The 22,493-nt window shown below is 32.7% G+C and overlaps 2 protein-coding genes and 1 long non-coding RNA gene across 4 annotated transcripts; 1 reads left to right on the top strand and 2 right to left on the bottom strand.

Moving 5' to 3' along the window:
• Window positions 1-6,892: 6,892 nt before the first annotated feature.
• Window positions 6,893-8,742, bottom strand: LOC144561001 (uncharacterized). Of its 2 annotated transcripts, XR_013513542.1 has the most exons (4): window positions 8,398-8,742; window positions 7,466-7,514; window positions 7,182-7,263; window positions 6,893-7,033 (listed from the first exon to the last, which is right to left on the bottom strand). It is a non-coding gene; the product is annotated as an uncharacterized LOC144561001 (long non-coding RNA). The 2 variants fall into 2 exon arrangements; XR_013513543.1 differs by lacking the exons at window positions 6,893-7,033; window positions 7,182-7,263; window positions 8,398-8,742 and adding exons at window positions 7,610-7,663; window positions 7,699-7,765 and having other exon boundaries at window positions 7,323-7,514.
• A 6,360-nt stretch (window positions 8,743-15,102) lies between these two features.
• Window positions 15,103-17,800, bottom strand: LOC144560888 (uncharacterized). The gene is made up of 3 exons (XM_078310108.1): window positions 17,631-17,800; window positions 15,395-16,467; window positions 15,103-15,277 (listed from the first exon to the last, which is right to left on the bottom strand). Exons 1-3 carry the CDS (start codon window positions 17,715-17,717, stop codon window positions 15,103-15,105), a joined length of 1,335 nt encoding a protein of 444 aa, XP_078166234.1. The 5' UTR covers window positions 17,718-17,800.
• Window positions 17,801-19,788: 1,988 nt separating this feature from the next.
• Window positions 19,789-22,231, top strand: LOC144560887 (mannose/glucose-specific lectin-like). Its single transcript, XM_078310107.1, has 7 exons — window positions 19,789-19,844; window positions 20,153-20,222; window positions 20,564-20,695; window positions 21,073-21,300; window positions 21,442-21,639; window positions 21,800-22,033; window positions 22,193-22,231. The coding sequence occupies exons 1-7, from the start codon at window positions 19,789-19,791 to the stop codon at window positions 22,229-22,231; spliced, it is 957 nt and encodes a 318-aa protein (XP_078166233.1).
• Window positions 22,232-22,493: the final 262 nt, after the last annotated feature.

Genomic DNA, 22,493 nt, shown 5'->3' with positions numbered 1-22,493 from the left:
GAGTCTGCATCTTCTGTTAACTCAAAAGAGCATATTTTTTAGTTTATTGCATCTTGGCTGTCTGATTAGGATCGGAGACAATCCAGCCCACACCTATAACGCACAGGGCCCTTTAATATTAGTGCTGATCTCAATCGGATGGTCCAGATCTATTAACGAATGTTCCGTTAATTTAGAGGATATGAATTCCAAATATCTCTAACTGTATGTTTTTAATTTTTCCATCGAAATAGCATAGCCAAATAGGTAGATGTTTAGAGTCCCCCGCCTCTCAATCCCCCATAACTTCCCCCGTTTTCTAGTCAGCGCACCACCAACTAACTATCAATTAACCTTCTAATTTAAGTTTCAACCATCAAATGACGACTTGCTAAATCAACAATCTCCCGTTAGCGACTTTCTAATGTAACACCACAATTGTAGAATGTAGTAACTTTCTAATAGAACATAGTATCGAATGATATTTATACTTCTTGTCCTTGTTGCTTTATGGTAACCTAGGGAACGACAAAGTAATATACTTCTTGGTCTGGTTGCTTGTATATACCATCTTTTGCTTTCAAATGAATTATTTTCCTTGCTGTGTGGGCCAAGAAAGTAATAATATACATTCTTCCTTGAGCAATGAGCAATATTCAAAACTGTTTCGGATGCTAGGGCTCCACAGGTTTCCTTCAAAGCGAGAGAGAGGGGAAAGAGAAAGATAAAGAGTGATTCGAAAAGAATAGGAGTTAGGGTGGAATTGAGTTCGTCACAGTACTGACACAGTTAACTTTTTTAGTGGCCAGAATCTTTGTGAGTCGTTAAAAGCCCACCAAAATAATGTCAAATATTCATTTATATAATGCAAATTCTATTGGTGATCATTCTAGCTATTTTAATATTCAAAAGACAATTTTCTGTTGTAATTAATTATTTATATTAGACATACCATTAGTTACTTATTGGCTTGTTGTATGGCAATCAAATGGTAAATTACAATTTAGATCAGCGGTATCCATCCTAATATATAATATCACATGTTGAATCAGTGGTGAAGCTCAATATATAAATGTTCTACCTAATGGAGGGGGAGCAACGGTCATGTTTTATTTGTTGTACAAGGCTTGGATCTAGCCAGGTCTCTCCAAATAAAAGACCAAAAAGAGGAAGGAGACAAGGGGAGAGAGAGAAAGCATATACTTCACTTGGTAGCCACTACCAAAAATTTTTCAAAAAAAGAGAGCATATACTTGGCAGTTTTTGCCAAAGTTTGAAAAGAGAGAGAAACTACTTAAATTATGTACTTGGTGAACAACAAAATGTTAACTAAATCATATTGTTTTTGTAGTTATAATACATTTATTATATCGATGATACTTTTATACATAACACTAAATTTGTAGAGCATATACTAACACCAAATGGAGAGATTTTGCCAAAAAAAAAACGAATGAAGATATATAGTTCTTGCCGCTTTATTTGCGCCTGAAAATATCAATTTTCCGAATACACGGCTATGAGCAAATGGAATTAGCGTTAATTTGTTATTATCATATCTCTCTCCAGCTTTAATTTGGTAGGTGAATAAAGAGATTGATTCCCAATTTGGGCAAATAGTACATCCCATCACTAGTGGAAAATATGGAATCAGGATCGGTTATATACGCATATCAGTATCGGAATACAACCGATCCTGATGAAGGCGATACTGATACTACAATAATCTGGATCGGTTAAATAACCGATCCAAATAGAAACTATCAGGATCGGTTGTTTAAACAACCGATCCTGATAGTAACTACCAGGATCGGTTTTTTATAAAAAATCGATCCTGATACTATTTTTTTTTTTCAAAGTTGGTTCTGCAAAAAAAAAAAAAAAAAAAAAAAGTATCAGGATCGGTTGTTAATAAACAACCGATTCTGATACTATTTTTTTTTTTTTTTTTTGTTGGTTCTGCAAAATTGCAATATTATTCTTTTAGGATTTATGGTACCCAAAGAATTGAAACCGGATTGATTTGATAAAACAGAATACCATCTCATGTAATTTCAATCCAAAACTAAACTAGCCGAATTGATTTAAATGAAACCGAATTGATTTGAAACCGAATTGAATTGATTTGATATTTTGAAATTACTTAAACTAGCAAAACTAATCTAGCAAATTTACCTAAACTGAGAGGAGAGGGCCGAGAACCAAGCACCGAGCACCGAGCGAGTGAGTGGATTTATTGCGCCGAGCACACTTGCGTTGAGCACCGAGCACTCTTTTTATTGAGCCGATCGGACTGAGAGGAGACGGCAAGATGGAGAGAGAGGAGGAGACTTGCGGCTAGAGGAGACAAGGAGTTGAGAGAGTTGTAATTTTGAATAATGGAGAGACGCAAGGAGAGAAGGGATGAGCGCGGAAAAATAAAAACCTAAAATGGACTATCTGGATCGGTTTTTTGAAACAACCGATCCTGATACTATTTTTTTTTTCAAAGTTGGTTCTGCCAAAAAAAAAAAAAAAGTATCAGGAACGGTTGTTTATAAACAACCGTTCCTGACACCTTTTTTTTTTTTTTTCAAAGTAGGTTCTGCAAAAAAAAAAAGTATCAGGAACGGTTGTTTATAAACAACCGATCCTGATACTATTATTATTATTTTTTTTTTTTGCAGAACCATCTTTGAAAAAAAAAAAGTATCAGGATCGGTTCTTATATAGGAACCGATCTAGATAGTATCTGGATCGGTTCTAAGCTAAGAACCGATCCTAATTATCAAGTATTAGGATCGGTTCTTAGCTTAGAACCGATCCAGATTCTATCTGGATCGGTTCTTAACTAGGAACCGATCCAATTAGTTCATGTGCTGTGTTTTCATTAGCTTTTAGTATCGGTTTTATTGATAAAACCGATCCAGATAGGTATTAGTATCGGTTAGTTCATACAGCCGATCCAAATAGGCCGATCCTGATTTCAGTTTTTCCACTAGTGCATTTCAGAATGGCCTACCTCGTATTATTCCATTTTAGTTGCTTTGGGGAATTCTCTACATGAAATCCCACATGGAGCCTCCCTAAAACTCTTTACTGCTGCTTCTCTACCTAACAAATAGATAGTAATGCAAATTAGAATGATAATTAAATATATATTATTGTTTTATGAAAGTCTTTCTTTGAAGTATGTAGTTTTATTATAGTTATAATTTATATTAATAATCTGAGAATATTTATCCATATTAAAAATCTGTAATTCTATGTTTGCATGACAAGTTGCAACAATAAATAGATCAAAATAAACTACGTCAGTATTTATCGTTGTATTGGAATAATTAATTGTAACCATATCAATAATTGCAACCAATTTATATCTATCGCAACTAAAAAATTTATTGCCCAAAATAAAAATGGTGCAGTGTGTTACTTCATCATCCCACTTACACAAAATAAAAAATGATTAATTCCTTAAACTCATGATTAATGACAATAAGAACTACTTACATTTTGAATCTTTTGTCAAATTTCTCTACATTAAATGTAATCTTTTGGGAGTTATTGGTCAAAAAAAGTACAAAAAACAAAGATTGTAAGGGCCCAATATCCAAAATTACAAAAAAATGTTTAAAACCGAAAGACGTATTTCGGCACACCTAAAAAACAGGATTAAACCACTCCATTATTTATGGGAGAGATACCATAGCTACCAGGTTTGGACTCTTCTGGATTAAAGCTTGGGCGAAGAATATGGAATTTAATGGTTGGTCTGAATCTGTTGAAAATTATGTAAAGGGTAGGGTTTTTGTTCAAAATCGGGACTAAACCGTCTGATATGTGTCAAAACTTGCACAGACCGTACAAAAAAAGGTATTGTCTAGAATTATGGTATCATATAAACTTATTATATTAAAATCATTTCACACGAATCTCAACAAAGATCAAACGGTTTAGGTATGGCTTCAGATAAGTGTAGTCCAAAGCTCAATCCCTTATGTGTTAAAAGGCCATTGAAGAGTAAAAATATTAAATGTCGGCTAATAAATGATTAATTAAATTAATACAAACGCCATTAATACAAAAATGGGAATTCATATAATTGTTATTTTATTAAGTTTTCTAAAAAATGGCTTGAAGAACTTAACATGACTTAGTTTATTACATAATGGTTAGGAGAGACTAATCCAACTCTACTGTCATTGTCACCAAATTATATAATAATTACGTAACATGTGAATCTATCTGTCCGATTCAAATTAATCACATCAAATTCATTCAGCTCTTTGAAAAAAAAAAAATTGAGCTAAATTCAAATTAGATGGCAAATTTACGGCTTCATTTTGCAAGTATGGTATCACTTAGTTTTTTTTTTTTTTAATTGAGTCCGCAATTAATTTAATGTGCTCTAGATATGACAAAGGTTTTTTAGAACTGGCATGAGAAAGTCAATGACTATTTTGACAAGACGAGACATGCGATATTTTTGTGTGAGGCAGCTTAATCCCATAAAAGGGTGAAAATTATTCCCAGATTTAACAACTTTGCTTATTCCTTAGCCAAAAAAATTCAATTATTAACTATTACAGTAATTTGCACTAACTTTCTTAAGATTATAATGATTTAGCATGTGTATTAGTGTCGTGTTTTGATTTTTAGTAGATTTCATTTCTTACGGATATATTGCGAACAGTTTTGGTTGTTATTTATTTTTGCAGTTCTTAAGCAACAATGGGCACGATACCGGGTTGGTGAAAGCATTTTCATACCCGTACCTATTAAGTTAATGAAAAAGAAAAACACTATCCTTGTTATTTGCCGAACGCAAACTCCTTAGCGCTCCTTACGCTCTTAATCCTTTACCTCTTAATCCATGTTGCCGAACGGGGCCTAAATGTCTTACTTTTGTCCAAGTAGAAGAAAACGGAAAAGGAGAGTAAATTTCCTTGTTTAGTCATAAATAGAAAAGAAAACATCTGATTCTGGTGTCAGTCTGATATATGTTGATTTCTATCTAACTTTGCTGTTATCTCAGAGAGAGAGAGACATGAGAGTCAGAGCAACTTTAATTTTTTTTTCTTTAATTAGGCTTCAGAGAGAGAGAGAGAGAGAGAGAGAGAGGAGTCAGAGAGCTGCTTTGATTTTTTTTCTTTAACTGGGCTTCGTAGAGTAATATGAGAGAGTGGATTCAGAGCGGACTGCATGGCCTGTTACAATTTTCTTTTTAACAACACTTCAGCAGCGAAATTGGTTTGGGCTTTTCAGAGTGGGGCAAAACAAAATTAAGAGCGGGGCAAAGTTGTCCAGGCCCATTATTCTCCACAGTATTTCAAAACCCAGGAAGGGGCAGCTGCTCTCCTCTGGGCCTTATTGGGTCCGCCCCTGGCTCCAACCAGTTGGATATGAAAAATACAAAATTAAAGTCAACCTTACAGCTTATATGTATAATCATACAATAAAATTTTCTTTTTAACAATTTATTTTCATAGGTTTGCAAGAAATATAATAGCGAATTTATAAAAGAAATAATGATACTGTTTGATTGTTTGCTTTGTTTGTGTTATGATTTTGCAATATTTAGTCTATCCTAGATATATTTTTGCTGCTTGTGGTTTGCGATAAATTGTGAAAAAAAGAAAAATGCGTGGAAAGTTGCGAAAAATGAAAAGAAGAATTATCGCTAATATAGAAAAGAGTTTGAAAGATTGTGAAAAAAGAAAATAATGAGAAAAATTGCAAAAATAGAAAAAGAGTGGGAAAGCTTTTCTCTACTATCAGAGCCAGGTTTCGATCCTGGGACCTGTGGGTTATGGGCCCACCATGCTTCCGCTGCGCCACTCTGATTTTGAATTAAATTAGCTCTAAGATTTATATATACTAAAATTAGTTTAAAGAAGAATTATATGTACAATTATAAAAAAAAAATATATCTCTAATCATCTATTGCAAATTAATTTGTAATATAAATTTGTTGGGATATAATAACAACCATAAGTGAAATTTAATTTTTAATTCAAATACAAATATTGTTAATTAAGTAAGCATTTTTTTTATTATTTCATTAAACTTTTCAGCGACTTCCCTGCAAATTATGACAAGGGTGATAAGCACCGTGTGATGCTAATCAATTCATACTGTAAATTAATTGTTCTTTAATGAAGGAATAAAGTTTTTCTTTCTTTCTATTACAAATTTGTCCCCAATACTTAAAAATGGAAGCCTCCATTATCATCTTAAATATTATATATCATACTAGCAGGATGGAAATCAATTGGTTTGTTTAGAAATGTAAAATTGAAAATAACATAGTTTAATATAAGTAAATAACAATTTTAGTTTCATGAGTTAATGAATTTTCTATACGATATTATAAACTTTTAATTTCTGTTATAAATAAATCAATCTCTGTAATTAAATAATTACTAGTATTAATAATAAAATTTATCTATAATAGAAGAAATATGTATACACTACAACAGAACCAACTATCAGAGACCGGTGAAACCGTTCTCTGATAGTCACGGCGCCGGTCGCTGATGCTCAATCCGGTCTCTGATGGTCAAAAACGGTCGCTGATACTCCGGTCGCTGAAGCCATTGTCGCTAATGCTCGCCCGATGACGTAACCGGTCGCTGAATGACGTCATCCCGGTCGCTGATAACTTATCAGAGACCAATTTTTTTGGGTCGCTATTGGTTTTCGCTGACGTCATGTAAAGGTATCAGAGACCGGTTTTACCGGTCTCTGATACGTTTGTCAGCATTTTTTTTGTTTATTTTGTTATTTACATTTCTCCATGATATTTTGTAGGAAACATACAACATTACATCAAATATCAAACATACAAATACAGCGATCGATTTCACAAATATCAAACATACCAAATATCACTAACCAATGCAGGTACAAGTAGGTTGAGAAACTAATATTTTGTCATATTCTCGAGAGAAGTATCCTTGATTTCACAAAATACATCATAAAGGTCATACGGAAATACACATACATCTACTAATAGTTGATGGTTCTCTTGTTTCTGAAGAAATCCTGACAATGGAGGCTCTTGCTTTTCTCTTCTCTAAAATGCAAAGAAAAATAGGTAAGACAAATGCAAACTGACTTGTATGAATACAAACATCCATTGCTTGACATATAATATGTCCATTATTACTGCTCCATTTAATCTGTTTAAACATTATTACTGCTCCATTTAAACATCCACTTACTCTTTCTTTGCGATAAAAATTTCTCCTCCAATATATTAAAGTCTGGAAGTAATGAATTCCAATGTTTTCTAAGTGCTCCACACTGCAATTAAGAAGAGAAATAATGATATGGCAAAATTATGATATTGTAAAAGGAAATAATTATGAGTTAAAATTAATTCTACAACCAATGGTTTGCATGATATTTCTTGTTTTCCAGGATATGATTGATATTTGAATTTATCTGGGGAGACCTAAATTGCCCCTTCTTATGTTAGTCAGGTGGAGTTGAAGACAAATAATACCTTGTATCTTTCTCCACTGTGCTGCTTCTCGCATTGCTTTGAGCTCAACCTACATTATTACAAATAGGCAACATAAACCATAAATTATAAATTAATAATAACGGCCACCTGTATTATAGTATAGTAGACGGAAATCAAACATACCTCAAATCTCTCTTGCTCCTCTTTAGCTTTCAGCTTATCATCTCTTGCTCCTCTCTACATCCCGTAAGGTCGTTGCATTAGAGTTGTACCTTATTTGGATCTTGCAAGTCTTTGAAAGCTTCGTTTAATAAAACAAACGCTTGCTGTGCATCAAGAATCCAAGGGCACAACTTACTTAATTAATATAATATAATAAGAAATCAGTTCAAACTTTTAATCAAGAAGGGCTTTTCTGCAATTGTGGCATCCTCTTCAAACATGGCAGTACTTTCTTTTTCCATGGCAGTACTTTCTTCTGCTCCTCTTCAAACATCTTGAAGTCCATTGATGTAAAACTAGATTCAATAGAGATTAATTTAAAGACCTGAAGCTCCTTTGTCATCAATTGCGGTTTTTTAACATACTGGCACCAATTTCGAGGAGTCAAAATTTCAGCCATTATACAGTTTTTTAACATACTGGCACCAACTGGAAAATTATGCTCAAGATCATATATATTCTTTTACCCAGCCAAACAACCACAGAACAGCCACTCAAACATTGAAAACTCTACTAAATCAGACAAAAGTTTGCTCCTTTATTTGTCAACAATTGACCCATCAGTAGTGCGTGGCTTACAATAATAATTCAAAGAAACCATGAAGATCTAACCACCGGGATTGTGCCTAACCATCTGAATTTAAATTACTATTACTAAAATTGTGCCTAACTATCGGGATTGAGGAGATTGAGGGAGAGAACGACTTTGTAAACATTCATTGAAACCTAAAATTGAAGGGAATATTAACCTGAAATTGAAGGGAATATTAGTCGGAGAGGATTAGGCAGAGGTGTGCTCAGCTCGCAGTTCACCGAGAGGGCAAGGCGGCGGAGCTGTGCTCTGATGAGACGGAGGAGGTGTGCTCGGTTCACGGTTCGCCGAGAGAGCAGTTCACGGAGGTGTGCTCGGTGCTGATCGACAGCAGTTCGCCGAGAGAGAGGGAGAAGAGCAGTTCGCCGAGAAAAGGGGCTGATCGGCAATCGACTTCTATTTTGGCGGAGAGAAGGGGCTGTGCTCGAATTTTGGCAGAGAGAAAAGGGGGAAATGAAAATTTTGGCGGTGTATACTCGCGCTTTTTTTTTTTACCAAAACATTCAGCGACCGGTGTTAGCGCCGGTAGCTGATACCGGTCGCTGAAACAATTGGTTACTTAATTTTGAATAAAATTTATTATTTTGGGAAAAAATTAAGTATCAGAGACCGATGTTAGCGCCGGTCGCTGATGTTCTTTTCTGCTGTAGTGATAATCATACAACAAATTTATTACTAACGAAATTAAATTGTTATATACTGCACATCAAAGAAAGAATAATATAATGGATGCTTCCATTTGTAGAAAAAATTGAGATTTCAAATAACATGTTGTATGCTGGATTTAGATTTCATAAAAAAAAATTAAATTCCTTATTTATGCACGACGTGCTGTAATAATGAAAAGACTTATTACTATCATCAGGAAATAAAATTTACATAGATATTTGATACTGTACATAGGGGTGTCAATGACACTTTTTTAGTCGTTTACCCGACCCATTTCGTATTCGATAAGGTGGGTATGGGTAAGATTTGTTTTTCGTTAGCTTATTGGGTATGGATATGGTTAAGAATTTTTTTTCGTTAACCAAATGGATAAGGGTATGGATAATCACTATTTTGTACCCATTACTCTGTAGCAGTGTTTTAAAATGCGGTTGCATGGGCTGCATATGCGTATGCGGTCGGCAGCCGTGCTCAGAATGTCCATGCGATTTTTCATGTGGTTTTGACCATGCAGCCGCATATGCGGTCCGAATATGCGGTCATGCGGATTAACAATGAGGCCATGCGGTCTGAATATGCGGCCATACAGTCCTTCCATGCAGTTTTGATAATTTGATTGTATTTTAATTAAAATTTATGTGTAAAAAGTAAAAAAAAAACTATTGTTGGTTATGTCATTATGTGGAAATAAATTCAAATATATGAATATGAATATATATATATATATATATATATATATATATATATATATATATATATATATATATATATATATAGTAAGGCTTGGGTGCTATGGATAGCATAGCGGCCTACGGTGCTACGGCTTAATATTCGAGTTTTTAAAATCCTAACGGTCGATCCGAACCGTTCATCTTGTTCTCCATATTAATAAGTGTTTGGAGACCAAATTTTACATTTTTTGGAAATTTTTTACTATTTTTTTAGATAGGTAGAAAATCAAATATCTGAATGGTGCAGAATTTTTTAGATCGAGTGATTTTCTACCTGGCTAAAAAAATAGTAAAAAATTTCCAAAAAATATAAAATTTGGTCTCCTAACACATATTAATATGGAGAAGGCCGCTATGCTATCCATAGCACCCAAGCCTTACTCTATATATATATATATATATATATATATATAGAGTACGGCTAACGCGCTTCCTCTAGCATATGGGCCGAAATGCTTCCGGTGGAAATTTGAAATTTCAAAATCCAAAAAGTCGATCTGAACCGTTCATCTTCTTCTCCATATTAATATCTGCTTGGAGACCAAATTTTACATTTTTCTGAAATTTTTTACTATTTATTAAGCCAGTTTGAAAATCGCTGATCCAACGGTAGCTTCTGATTTTTACTGTTTGGTAAGCCACCGTTGGATCAGCAATTTTCAAAGTGGCTTAATAAATAGTAAAAAATTTCAGAAAAATGTAAAATTTGGTCTCCAAGCAGATATTAATATGGAGAAGAAGATGAACGGTTCAGATCGACTTTTTGGATTTTGAAATTTCAAATTTCCACCGAAAGCATTTCGGCCCATATGCTAGAGGAAGCGCGTTAGCCATACTCTATATATATATATATATATATATATAATATAGAGAAGGGTTCAAATGCACCCTATTCTTTTTCTCCATTTTCAAAGTCCCAATAATCAATCTAAACCTTTAGATGCGATATATATATTAAGATGTGCTTGGAGACCAAATTTTACATTTGTTGGAATTCATTTACTATTTATTAAGCCACTTTGAAAAATCGCTGATCCAATGGTCTAGAAAATGTAAAATCAGCGATTTTCAAAGTGGCTTAATAAATAGTAAAAAAATTCCAAAAAATATAAAATTTGGTCTCCAAGCACATCTTAATATATATATCGCATCTAACGGTTCGGATTGACTATTCGAACTTTGAAAATAGACAAAAGGAATTTGAAAGATAGAGTGCATTTGGGTGCATTTGAACCCTCCTCATATATATATATATATAGAGAGAGAGAGAGAGATGGGCTATGGTTCATTGCAATGCATGGAGGGGTTTGTGCATTGGACCATAAATCTAAAATTCAAAATCCAAGTGGCCGATCCAAACTGTTTATCTTGTTCTCTATAGTAATATGTGCTTGGAGACCAAATTTTACATTTTTCTGAATTTTTTTACTATTTATTAAGTATTTTACAAAATTGTTGTTCCAACGGTGGCTGCTGATTTTACTGTTTTGTTAAGCCATCGTTGGATCAACAATTTTGTAAAATACTTAATAAATAGTAAAAAAATTCAGAAAAATGTAAAATTTGGTCTCCAAGCACATATTAATATGGAGAACAAGATGAACGGTTTGGATCGGTCATTTGAATTTTGAATTTTGAATTTTAGATTTATGATTCAATGCACAAACCCCTCCATGCATTGTAATGCACCATAGTCCATCTCTCTCTCTCTCTCTCTCTCTCTCTCTCTCTATATATATATATATACGTGAATTTTTATTTTAAAATCCGCATATCTATCCGCATACTGCATATGCAGTGTGCAGTGGCCTTCCGCATGCATGAACAAAACCGCATTTTAAAACACTGCCCTGTAGAGTAATTATAAAATCTAGTTGAAATTGATTGCATATTTTTTTTTTTATTAAAAATGGAATTACATATATGTGAAATTAATGAGTTTTTTATGTTTAATTTGTAAATTATAATAAAACTAATTATTATATTAGTAATATCCGTTATTATCCACTACCGTTTTGTTACCCTATAATATTAACGGGTAAGGGTAGGGTAGGGTAAAGTCAATTTTTAATGGATAATGGTAGAGTGTGAATAAAATCAATTTTAATGGGTATGGATAAATAGAAAAAAAAAATAATAATAACATATATGTAAGCAACTTGTATGATAATTAAACCAAACATTACGCTGATATGATGGTCGGTCAGGCTGATATGATAAATAATAATAAAATAAAGAAGAGATTGAATTTGACAGGGATTGTGTTGTGAATCAATAAGGGTTGCTTTGCAAATATCATTTTTTTTTTCTGAAGTGATTTCATTTGACAATGTTAAGAATAAAAGCAACCCATTTTTTTATCCACAACATTAAAAAAAAAAACCTATAATTTAAGAATCGCCCAAATCTTATTTTGTGATTCATACCACACATGTTGAATTATTTAGCATTTGTGAACAAATGAAAACAAAAAGGAAGCAAAATTAAAATTTAAACGTACACATTCAATTTGAATGGCTAAATATAGGTATTTAAAAATCATCTATAGATTTGTCAAACTTTTATAAATCCAAAATTCACATGTGATCGAGCCAGGAAAAATATTAATTTCTAATAATAAATAAATTATCCTCCCTCTTTGTTTTATTTAATTATTCATCTCTTATTTTACTTTGTTGCCTAACAAATTTCTACATACAAACGAAAAATGATAATTTTTTTTTCTCAAATATATTTTTATTTATCTTGGTCAAGCATGTGTTTCTAGAATGTATTTATGTCATCTTTTACCAAATACATCTACCAACTATTGATACCCACAAAAGAAAAAGAGAAAAAAGTCCCTTTCTCCATTTAGGTATGTGAATAGAGATCTACAAAACTATTTTCAAATTAATTAAGATCGTTGACAAAAGAAACATAGTAGCATTAGCAAGATAACATTTACAAACCAATTATTAGACTGATAACCACTTTTCTCATTAAAAGTATAGGTTCGATGGATATCATACGTACTTTTGAATTCGCTAGATGTAAGAGTCATTTGCACTTTAAAATTCATGCACGCTTTGTTCCGAATTCGTCACACAGATTTTAAAACACATCAGACATCTCTTGTACCCTTCAGATTCAAAAAGCATTCTCGATATCTATCGGACTTCCCACACTGCGCTCAATTTTCATAGGTTTTTTATTCTTAAATGTAATCATTATATTTTTTGGCGTATTTTAAAATGCACACTTATATATATATTGTAATGATAAAATTTTATCTATTTCACTTAAGACATAATTAATAAATAACTTTCAAATTAATTTTTCTAGTCATGTAAAATATACATATTTGCATTATACATCTAAAAACTTGTTTAATTAATTAAAGTGTAACGGTCCGGAGCTGAATTAATTAATTTCTTATAATAAATCAAATTGCCCAAAGTCAAGATGTAACGGTGCCAATTTGGATCGATGTCACACATCAGGACGTGATTAGTTTTATTTAAGAAAAATTAAAACATATTATAAATCGGATTCCCCATACAATTTTATTTAGTGCACCAAGCACATGTTAATTTATTCTTGTTGGAATTTAAGCATAAGTGTTGTCATTTTACTAAATCAATTTACACTTCATTATGTCTAAAATTACACTTTGTTCAATGCACAATTTTTTAATATATTTGGTTAAATGTAAAATTAAATCTCTAAAAAAATAACAAATAAAATTTAGAATATAAATAGGACATATCTTATTTTTCATCCATACTGATTTTTTTTTTTGACAGAAAGAACATGAAAAAAGGAAACAAGAAATGTTATTCCGAATATTTAAGACAAAATAAGTTGAAAATATAATTTTAATATTCTTCTTTTCTATATTCTCAATATTATTGTTAGAAATTTTTTATCAAACTTAATTTATACTGAATAAAAAAAAGTTTGGTTTTACGGGCCTAAAGGTAATACATATAAATGTGAGGTTGAAAATTAATTAATTTGATTGTTTTTTGGAACTTAATTTCCAAATATAAATAAAAATTATATACGGTTCCTTCTATGAGATCGAAAAAATTAATTGTTTTTTCTGAAAATAAAAAGTTAGGTTTTACAAGCCTTATGTTAATTAATATAAAATATGAGCAAGAAAATTTAATACAATAAAAATAAAATAATGAGAACCACATCTTCACATCACTTGAGCACTAAGATCTATACATTCAACCGACATACAATTATAAAATTATTATTTTCTCACATTGATTCCATCTATCTTTGTATAGATGCATCAATTAAAGATAACAAAGTCAAAATGCATTATATAAATTAAGCCTTAATTAATAATTATTAAAGCAAAATCGTTGACTGTCATAATCTTGAAGTTTTAAATGAAGAAACAATTAATTACAAACCCAGAGAGTACGTACGCTTCAAGTTTATTTTCATGTGATAGGTTTTTTTTACCTTTAAGTTAAAGAAAGAGAACAAATTAGGTTCCATAATTTTTGTTTCTGTTATTAATTATTGAATACCTGCCTTGTTATCTTTAATTATTTCATCTTTTTAGTAGGATGAGACAAAATTTATTTATTTTTTTACATTTTTTTCTGACAAAAACATACAAATAGAAGTATATTTTGTACAAATAGAAGTAAATTTTAGAGTGAGACATAAGTTTATATAATTTTGAATTTTAAGTATATTTTTATAATTTTTTTGCATAGAAATAGAAGTATAGTTTTAAAATATTTTGTCCCTTCTGAATAATAAATACTAGGAGTTCTACCTTTGTTATAATAATTAATTAATTAGTATAAAAATTAGAAAAATTACTGCCATTTGAAGTAATTATAAAGGCATGATCACTTAAATAGGAGGAAAATATATAAACGAATCTTTCAATTAATTATTGATTTTATTGCATGTTAATTAACCTATTAATTTGTAACAAAACTATCAGATTCCACCAATTACAAGTGTATCAAGTTTACCAAGATAGCATTAATTAATGAAACAATATTAATAGGTTAAGATAATTAAAGAGTGGTAATAATTTAACAAAGATAAACCATATTACAAAATTATCCAATAATATAACTATGATATTTTTTAAGTAGTAAATTACTTAAATAAAATCAATTTGGTGAAAGCTAGTGACAATTAAAAAAAAATGTAAATTGATGTTAGCATATATTGTCGGCCAACAAATAATTAATTAATTACATGCTAATCTTTAGTTACCAAATCTCAAATATAATAACCAACATGAACTCATCAGTCATCACTAAAATTTATCTATTATTGTTATCTAGATACATGAAAATGAAACTTTGATAACATCATCTTATTACTTTGTAATTGAAAAATTATAGAAAATATATGATAACAGCTACCAATAAGTACATGATAACTACATTCCACAAAATTAAAAAAAAATGAACAAAAAAAGAAAAAAAATCAATCAATCAATTGCCAACACTTTTCCTCCTAAAAATGTTACTAAATCTCCTAAAAATCGGTTTCTTATTATTCTTTCCATAGTCCATGCCGACAAGGTGCGCCCGGTCTATGTAATCATACTCTTCTCCCAATTCCTGCACCACAGCACGCGTTGCAGCCTTCATGTCAGATATGTTGCTCCTAGTTGCAAACACCCGGTCCTTGCGAGCCGAAGTAACAAACGGTTCGAACCGCTCTGACTCACTAAACCGGTTCTTTTTTCGATGGGTCACCAATTGAATGCCTTCTATCTCTCACCATTTGTGCTTCTTTTGGATTGTCTCTTTGCTCCTCCTCTTCTTCTTCTTCTTCATCGATTCTTGGGTTTGGGTTTTGAACCGGGGTTTGAACTGGGTTTTGAACCGGGTTTTTTTAACCGGGTTTGAATCGAGCATGTTTTCAAGCTCTTTCAAGCTATCTCTGGTACTTCTTTCACTAACTTGCAAGCATTCATAATCCTGTTTAATAGTTTGAAAAGCTTTCTCCTTTTCTAAAATTGATTCCTTTAATCTCAAATTCTCATCTCTTTTCATTTCTAAAGTTTCCTTCGGTGTCGCCGCCTCATTCACGGCTTGCTTAAGCATGTCTCGCATCCTTGCATTCTCTTCTCTTATAACCCTCTGTGATTCAATCAGTTTCAAATTCTCTTGCTTTCCTTTGTTTATTTCCGATTCTGATTCCTTCATGCAAGACACAAAAAGTTTTTCTCTTTCGCTCCATGCAATGGCAGATTCGTCCTTTTCGAATGTTAACCTCTCGGTTTGTTCTGATTCGAGTTTCAGCAAATCCTCTGTTTTCTTCAAGGAGATGGTTGTGGATTCCAGTTCTGATTTCGTTCTCTGCAATTCCGATTCGGTTTCTGACAGCCATGATTTGACCTGTTTCGCTTCTGCTGACACATCATTCAATGCTGTTGCCATGTCATCCATTGCCTTCTTGCTCTTCTCCTCTGATTCAATCGCCAACCAAACTCTAATCTTTAACATTTCTACCTCCTCTTCTTTGTTTCTCAAATTTCTTATCTCGAGCTTCGCTTCTTCCAGAGAAATTTTCGTCTGTTCGAGTTGTTTCGTTTGAAAAATGAGCGATTCGAGCATGTTCCTCTCAGAATCCTTTGCTCTTTCGATTTCTCTCTCCCAAATTTCAACCTGATCCATGCTGTCTTTGAGACTGACTGTGATTGGAGGAGGTGTCGAGAGAGAAAGCGAGAGCTTTTTCTTTGTCTCAGCCAGTTCTTCAATGGCTTTTGCTTTGTCTTCTGTTTCTCTCTTCACCTCCTCTTGAAGCTCTGTTATTTGGAGTTGCATCTCTGCTATTTTGCTTCCTATTTTCTATATGAGGGTTCAAATGCACCCAAATTTTTGTGCACCCAAATGCACCCTATAATTTTTCTCCGTTTTCAAAGTTCGAATAGTCAATCCGAATCGTTAGATACGATCTACATATTAAGATGTGCTTGGAGACCAAATTTTACATTTTTTGAAATTTTTTTACTATTTATTAAGCCACTTTGAAAATCGCTGATGCAATGTTCCAGAAAATGTAAAATCAGCGATTTTCAAAGTGACTTAATAAATAGTAAAAAAATTCCAAAAAATATAGGTCTCCGAGCACATCTTAATATATATATCGCATCTAACGGTTTGGATTGACTATTTGGACTTGGAAAACGGAAATTTTTTTTTTTAAAAATAGGGTGCATTTGGGTACACAAAAATTTGGGTGCATTTGAACCCTCCTCTTTCTATATTAAACAAAAAACCAAAATTAGATTTTAACACCAATTGTAAATCCAGGTAAAGATTTTAACAGAGCAGTTTTGACTTCATGCAACGCATGAATCATGAAGCCCAAACTGCTCTGTTAAAATATATATGGGGTAAATCACTAAAATTAGGGAGGAAAATATATACAAGGAATTGGAATTTCATGAAAGGTATGAAAAAGGAAACAGTATTTCAACAGAGTAGTTTGGCTTCATGCAGCGCACTAACCATATGCAGCCCTATTTTGTTTCTATTGTCTATGTGCTGCATGAAGTCAAACTGCTCTGTTAAAGTCTTTACCTGAAAAAAATGCTCTTTATTTGGAGAAACATATTACAATATAACGAACTAAAAAAAGTTATGTGAATGCTAAGATTACAAAGAATTTTTTTTTCTGAATTTCAAATGAAAAGTAGTCTGAAAAAAGGGCTTCAGATTTAACAGAGAAGTTTTGGCTTCATGCAGCGCACTAACGATATACAAAGCTGTTTCAATTCTATTGTCTATGTGCTGCATGAAGTCAAAACTACTCTGTTAACAAATTACAAAAGAAGAACAAAGCAAAAACTGACACATCACCCATGGGACCCACTGAGAAAGCAACAAATAACTGCCTAGTAAAATTACGTAAATTTAATAAATAACTTTACCTTGTCTAATATGAAGGAACAACTTTAGAAGAAAATGAACAAATTTTGCAGTAATAAACAAAAAAGAACAACTACTACCTCATGTAAAGGTGCAGCCTTTGAAGGAGACTTCCTCTCTAAACCCTTAACGGGTTTCGGATCAGGAAAATCCATAGAAACGGGCATTGTCTTGTTCGATTTGGAGAGCAAATTTGGGGAAACCTCTGAGCAAGGTCTTGAAACTGTGCCTCTCTTCGCCTTCTCCACACTTCCAGATCTAATTAAAACAAACTAATGAGAGTTAATATGCTTAGTATAGTCGTCGCACATGATCCAGATCCTGAATTCCGGAAAGGAAGCGACGAATCAGAGAGAGAGAAAGAATGGATCTTTTCTGACAGTAATTACACAAAATTCTAATCCAATAAATTTATTTGATGAATTGATTGGATATTAATGTGACTGATATTGTAATTTCAGAAATTAATATTTGTAATGTTGCATACCACAAATTTTGCTAAGTGTCTCTAATCTGAAATTTTTATTAATAGGAAGTTGAAATTTTTTTGGAAACTATATAGGCATATTTTAAAAAAATGAGAATGCATTTATATGGTATGGCATCACAACACAACGCTATACCATACAATTAATTCATCCTAATTTTTTCTCCCCTCAATTAATTATTCCTAATTTTTTCTCCCAAATTTTTTGTCTTTCTGCTTCTGTCCTTTTCTTTTGGTGCCACCATGTTCCTTCTGCTCTTTTCTTTTAGAATAGTCATTTTAGTACCCACACCTCCGTCCCCGCACCGTACCCACATATTTTCCAACTCAGTCAACCTTCTAATTTGACCATCCTAACTAACAACTTTCTAAAATAGACTCTTCCTCTCTCTCTCTCTTCTCCCACCTCGATTAGCAATACTTGATTGGATATATATCTACATTACTTATAACAGATATTAATACTTTCCATCTATAATATATAAAATGTTGAACTGATAAATAATTTTCATTTTATTGTTCAATATCAGAATGGATATTGATCTAAATGTGTATTTTTTAGATGATTTATGCATACAAGATAAATAATTTTCATTTTATGATAACTGTATAGTTATAAACACTTTTTGAGATTGCTGTAAGTACAGCGTAGTATAGATATAGATACTTTCAATACTTAGATATTAATACTTTCAGTCCCCACATGCAGTTATGGTTCCCCCATGCCATTTGATTGATTCCTAATGCGGGTACGACATCAGAAATTTCAAAAAAAAAATGCGGGTACGATTATTTTCAGTCCTCACAAGTAATTATGGCAGTTTAGGTGTGGGTACGACGTCAGAAATTTCAAAAATAGGTGCGGTACGATTATTTAAAAATAATTAATTTATCGTTTACATTGTTTACTATATAGATATAAATACTTGTGTTCTTTGAACTACATACTTCAAGATTTGTCTATTAATATTAAAAAAAAGTTACAGATCTTAAACGGTTGCAGTCCCCACAAGCAGTTATGACAGTTTAGGTGCGGGTACTCATATCAGCTTCCTTTCTTTTATTGCAAATTTATGTATCTCCTCTTTGGACATCTCAACACCAAGCATTTATTACTTTCATTCGAAAGATTATGTTATTATCCGTAATTAATATTTAAGAGAGGTAATTTTAAACATTGACATTATATGTTAAAACATCCGAACTCCACATATATAAATCACTTTCGATAGTAGTTAGGAAACTACGAGTCTGAACAACAATTTTATGTATTAAGAACTCATGTGCCAATATTAACTATTGATTTATAATTAGAGCTGCAAATCTGAACATCAACTCATGCAAGTAGTTCCAATCACAAAATGGAATATTTCCAATCACAAAATAAACTAATATTTCCATTTGAAGTTAACAACTGGTAAATAAATATAATAAAGAAAATATTCATTAGGTAATTGGAAATATTCAAACAATTCCTTTTCACGATTCAAGTCAGTTTGATCGGGTAAAATATATATCCTTTATTGCATTAATAATATTATTTAATTAATATCATGTTTATAAATTAACTTTTTTGTATTAAATTGACCACACTGTTATGAAGTCAACCACCGGTCTTCGAGGAGAGTGGAGGATCGACAAAGCAGCCGGATGATGGTGTGATATATTCATTAATTTCTACGCAATTCGTCTCTCAATTAGTTGATCTGGCGGTCCCTAAGCAAATCGCACAAGAGGAGATCCAGCCCACTATGGAGGAGGATGTCCAGTCCGCTGTGGAGGCGGATATCGTGCCAGTTGCGCATGTGTACAGAAAAACATCGAATGAATATTAGGAGGCCTGACAAATATAATCCGAGTTATTTATTGTTAGTATTGTATGAGTATTTATATTTTGTATGATTGTTATTTTCGGTGTGATTGTTCATCTTATTTTGTGGGCTATGTGCACAAATGAATACGCAGAGGGGACAGGCAGAGAACATCCATTCTATTTCTAAGTAACTTTTGCTGTTGATTTTAAAGAAAAAGCACATGATTCTATTGCTGAGACAATTAATTGAACTTAACCATTAATTATGGTTAAATGGAGAAGTGAATAATCATGAATTACAGATCTAAGGCTAATACTCTTTGCAAAAACCCCAAGTTATTGCCTATGTATGCAGCTGCAATCGACCTTGCAGTGCGTCCAAATATAAAATTTAATAGGGTCCAAAATGAAAAAGTTAAACATCCCCCAGTATATATATACCTGCTAGGTGGTGGCTCTAATTACACAAATCAATCCATACAAACACGAAACCCAACATAAGCTTTCTCCCCTCCTGTAGTGGAATATTAATCATACCTATATCTAATAGATGGTAAGAACTAATAACATTTCTCTTCCTGCACATACACGAGACAATAGATTATGTTTCTATATATATGTTTCGAAGAGTTAATTAGTTTTCGTTTCCATAGTTAACAGATCATTCTAATATACAATGTACTAAATGTATTTGTGTAATAATCCTTATGCAGGCATCGGCTGTTCCAACAAAGGAGGGGCCATGTGGTGGCGGCGGTGGGTCATTCAAAGATATGGATACTACAGGCATTATTCGCATTGTCAAAGTTGGTATCCGTCACGGTGATGCCATTAATGCTCTTATTGTGAGTTTTGAAACGACGAAGAAATCCGTCATCGAACAATATTGGGGTGGAAACGGAGGAGTGTTGTCAGAGGTGCGAGATTTTCACACTTTTAGTAATATATATATGGTTTTTTCTTACTGTAAACATTGATGAACATCGAGTGATCTTTAGTACCTAGATAAATTATTACCAAACAAAACATTATAATTATAATTATAGTTATAGTTGTAAAGATGACTGCTAACTGTTAATTATGATATTTCATCGATGCAACTATTTTTTCCAGTTCCTTGTGATATTTGTGTCCTAATGCATATAATTAAGCAGTTTTAATCTCTTATAATTTTGTTACAAACATTAAAAATATATTAACAAACAGTTTTATTGTTTTGTAGATCAACCTTCAAACAAATGAGTACATTACATCTGTAAAAGGTTACGTTGGTAACATGGGAGACTTATTTATCGTAAAGTCACTGGTACTGGAAACCAATTTGGCTGTTTATGGACCATACGGAAGGGAAGAAGGAATTCCTTTCGAACTGCCTGCTTTGGGCGGTAAAATCATCGGATTTTATGGACGCTGTGGAGATTTGCTTGACTCCATTGGAGTTTATGTCCAGGTAGAGTTATTTTGGTTTTTTAATAAACTACTCCGAAACTTTTCTATTTGTATTTATGTTAATTATGAATTGTGTTTGATAAATTGACATGTCAGTTTGGTTTGAACTAATTGAATAAGTTATAATTTTGCATTGCTTAAGGTTATTACAAGAAAGCTGGGGCCTTGTGGAGGCAATGGTGGGACCGCAAAAGATATGGACCTTACGGGCATTACTCGTATTGTTAAAGTCAGTATTCGCCATGGCTATACTATCGATGCTTTTTCTGTATGTTTCGTCCGTAATGGCACCACCGAATGCACTTCACTCTGGGGCGGAAATACTGGACAACTGACTGAGGTACCAGATAAAATTCGTGCGCCAATGTCAGCTTCCTCTGGGGAGTTAATTCAATATTTTGATATTTTTCCCATTCTTTTGAAAATGGCAGTTATATAGAAAAGAGCCAACAAATTGTTATGTGGATGCATAAATTTTGTCTTTATGGTTTAATTTGTAGATCAATCTCAAAGCAAACGAGTACATTACGTCGGTGCAAGGTTCCGTTGGCTACTACGCTAGCAATAAGTTATTTGTCGTGAGGTCACTGGAACTGAGAACCAATTTGGCAGCTTACGGACCGTATGGCACAAAAGAAGGGACTCCTTTCGAACTCTCTGCTCTTGGTGGTCAAATCATCGGCTTCCATGGACGATCCGGAGCATTCCTTGATGCCATTGGAGCATATGTCAAGGTACCTCTATGACTTCTCAATTATTTCTTTATGCAATTGACCCTCTTCGTTTTCAATTATTTATAAGAAACAACAGGTGCTAGAGTTAAGTCGAATAAAATCCAATAGCAATCTATTCTATTGATCGAGCTTACAACTGATGGACTTGTTTTGATCTAGGTGGGAGAAGCAATTACCAGTGTGACTGAAGGAAATTAATGACAGTACAGTATCTTCTGGAGTGTGATTTGTGGGATATATAAAATAAATTTTATCTCAATTGTTTGTGTTTTCTTGGAGGGAATCAAAATTAGGAATACATCAATCCTAGATTTTTGGTTTCTTCATTCACTTTCTTTCGTTATTGGGCATGCTTTCCATACATGTTATCAAGTATATATGAAGCCTTCTTCCTCTATAAAAGGGATTCACAGTATCGTATGCTTGGAGTTTGGTTGATAATTTGATATTGTAATAATGG

The sequence above is a fragment of the Carex rostrata genome, chromosome 10 (assembly GCF_964058835.1).
Source record: "Carex rostrata chromosome 10, lpCarRost1.2, whole genome shotgun sequence".
In the NCBI taxonomy this organism is placed as follows: Eukaryota; Viridiplantae; Streptophyta; class Magnoliopsida; order Poales; family Cyperaceae; genus Carex; species Carex rostrata.
The sequence above is the reverse complement of the archived record's forward strand: the minus strand, read 5'-3'. Positions and strand labels throughout refer to the sequence as shown.

Bases quoted from the DNA above. Each gene is read 5' to 3' on its own strand.
- LOC144560887 (XM_078310107.1), top strand. From the start codon at position 19,789: ATGGAGGAGGATGTCCAGTCCGCTGTGGAGGCGGATATCGTGCCAGTT. The intron at 21,640-21,799 runs GTACCAGATAAA...TTTAATTTGTAG, and splicing joins ATACTGGACAACTGACTGAG to ATCAATCTCAAAGCAAACGA. The intron at 22,034-22,192 runs GTACCTCTATGA...GTTTTGATCTAG, and splicing joins CCATTGGAGCATATGTCAAG to GTGGGAGAAGCAATTACCAG.
- LOC144560888 (XM_078310108.1), bottom strand. From the start codon at position 17,717: ATGCCCGTTTCTATGGATTTTCCTGATCCGAAACCCGTTAAGGGTTTA. The intron at 16,468-17,630 runs GTAGTAGTTGTT...ACCCTCATATAG, and splicing joins AGGCTGCACCTTTACATGAG to AAAATAGGAAGCAAAATAGC. The intron at 15,278-15,394 runs GTGAGAGATAGA...GTTTGCAACTAG, and splicing joins ATCCAAAAGAAGCACAAATG to GAGCAACATATCTGACATGA.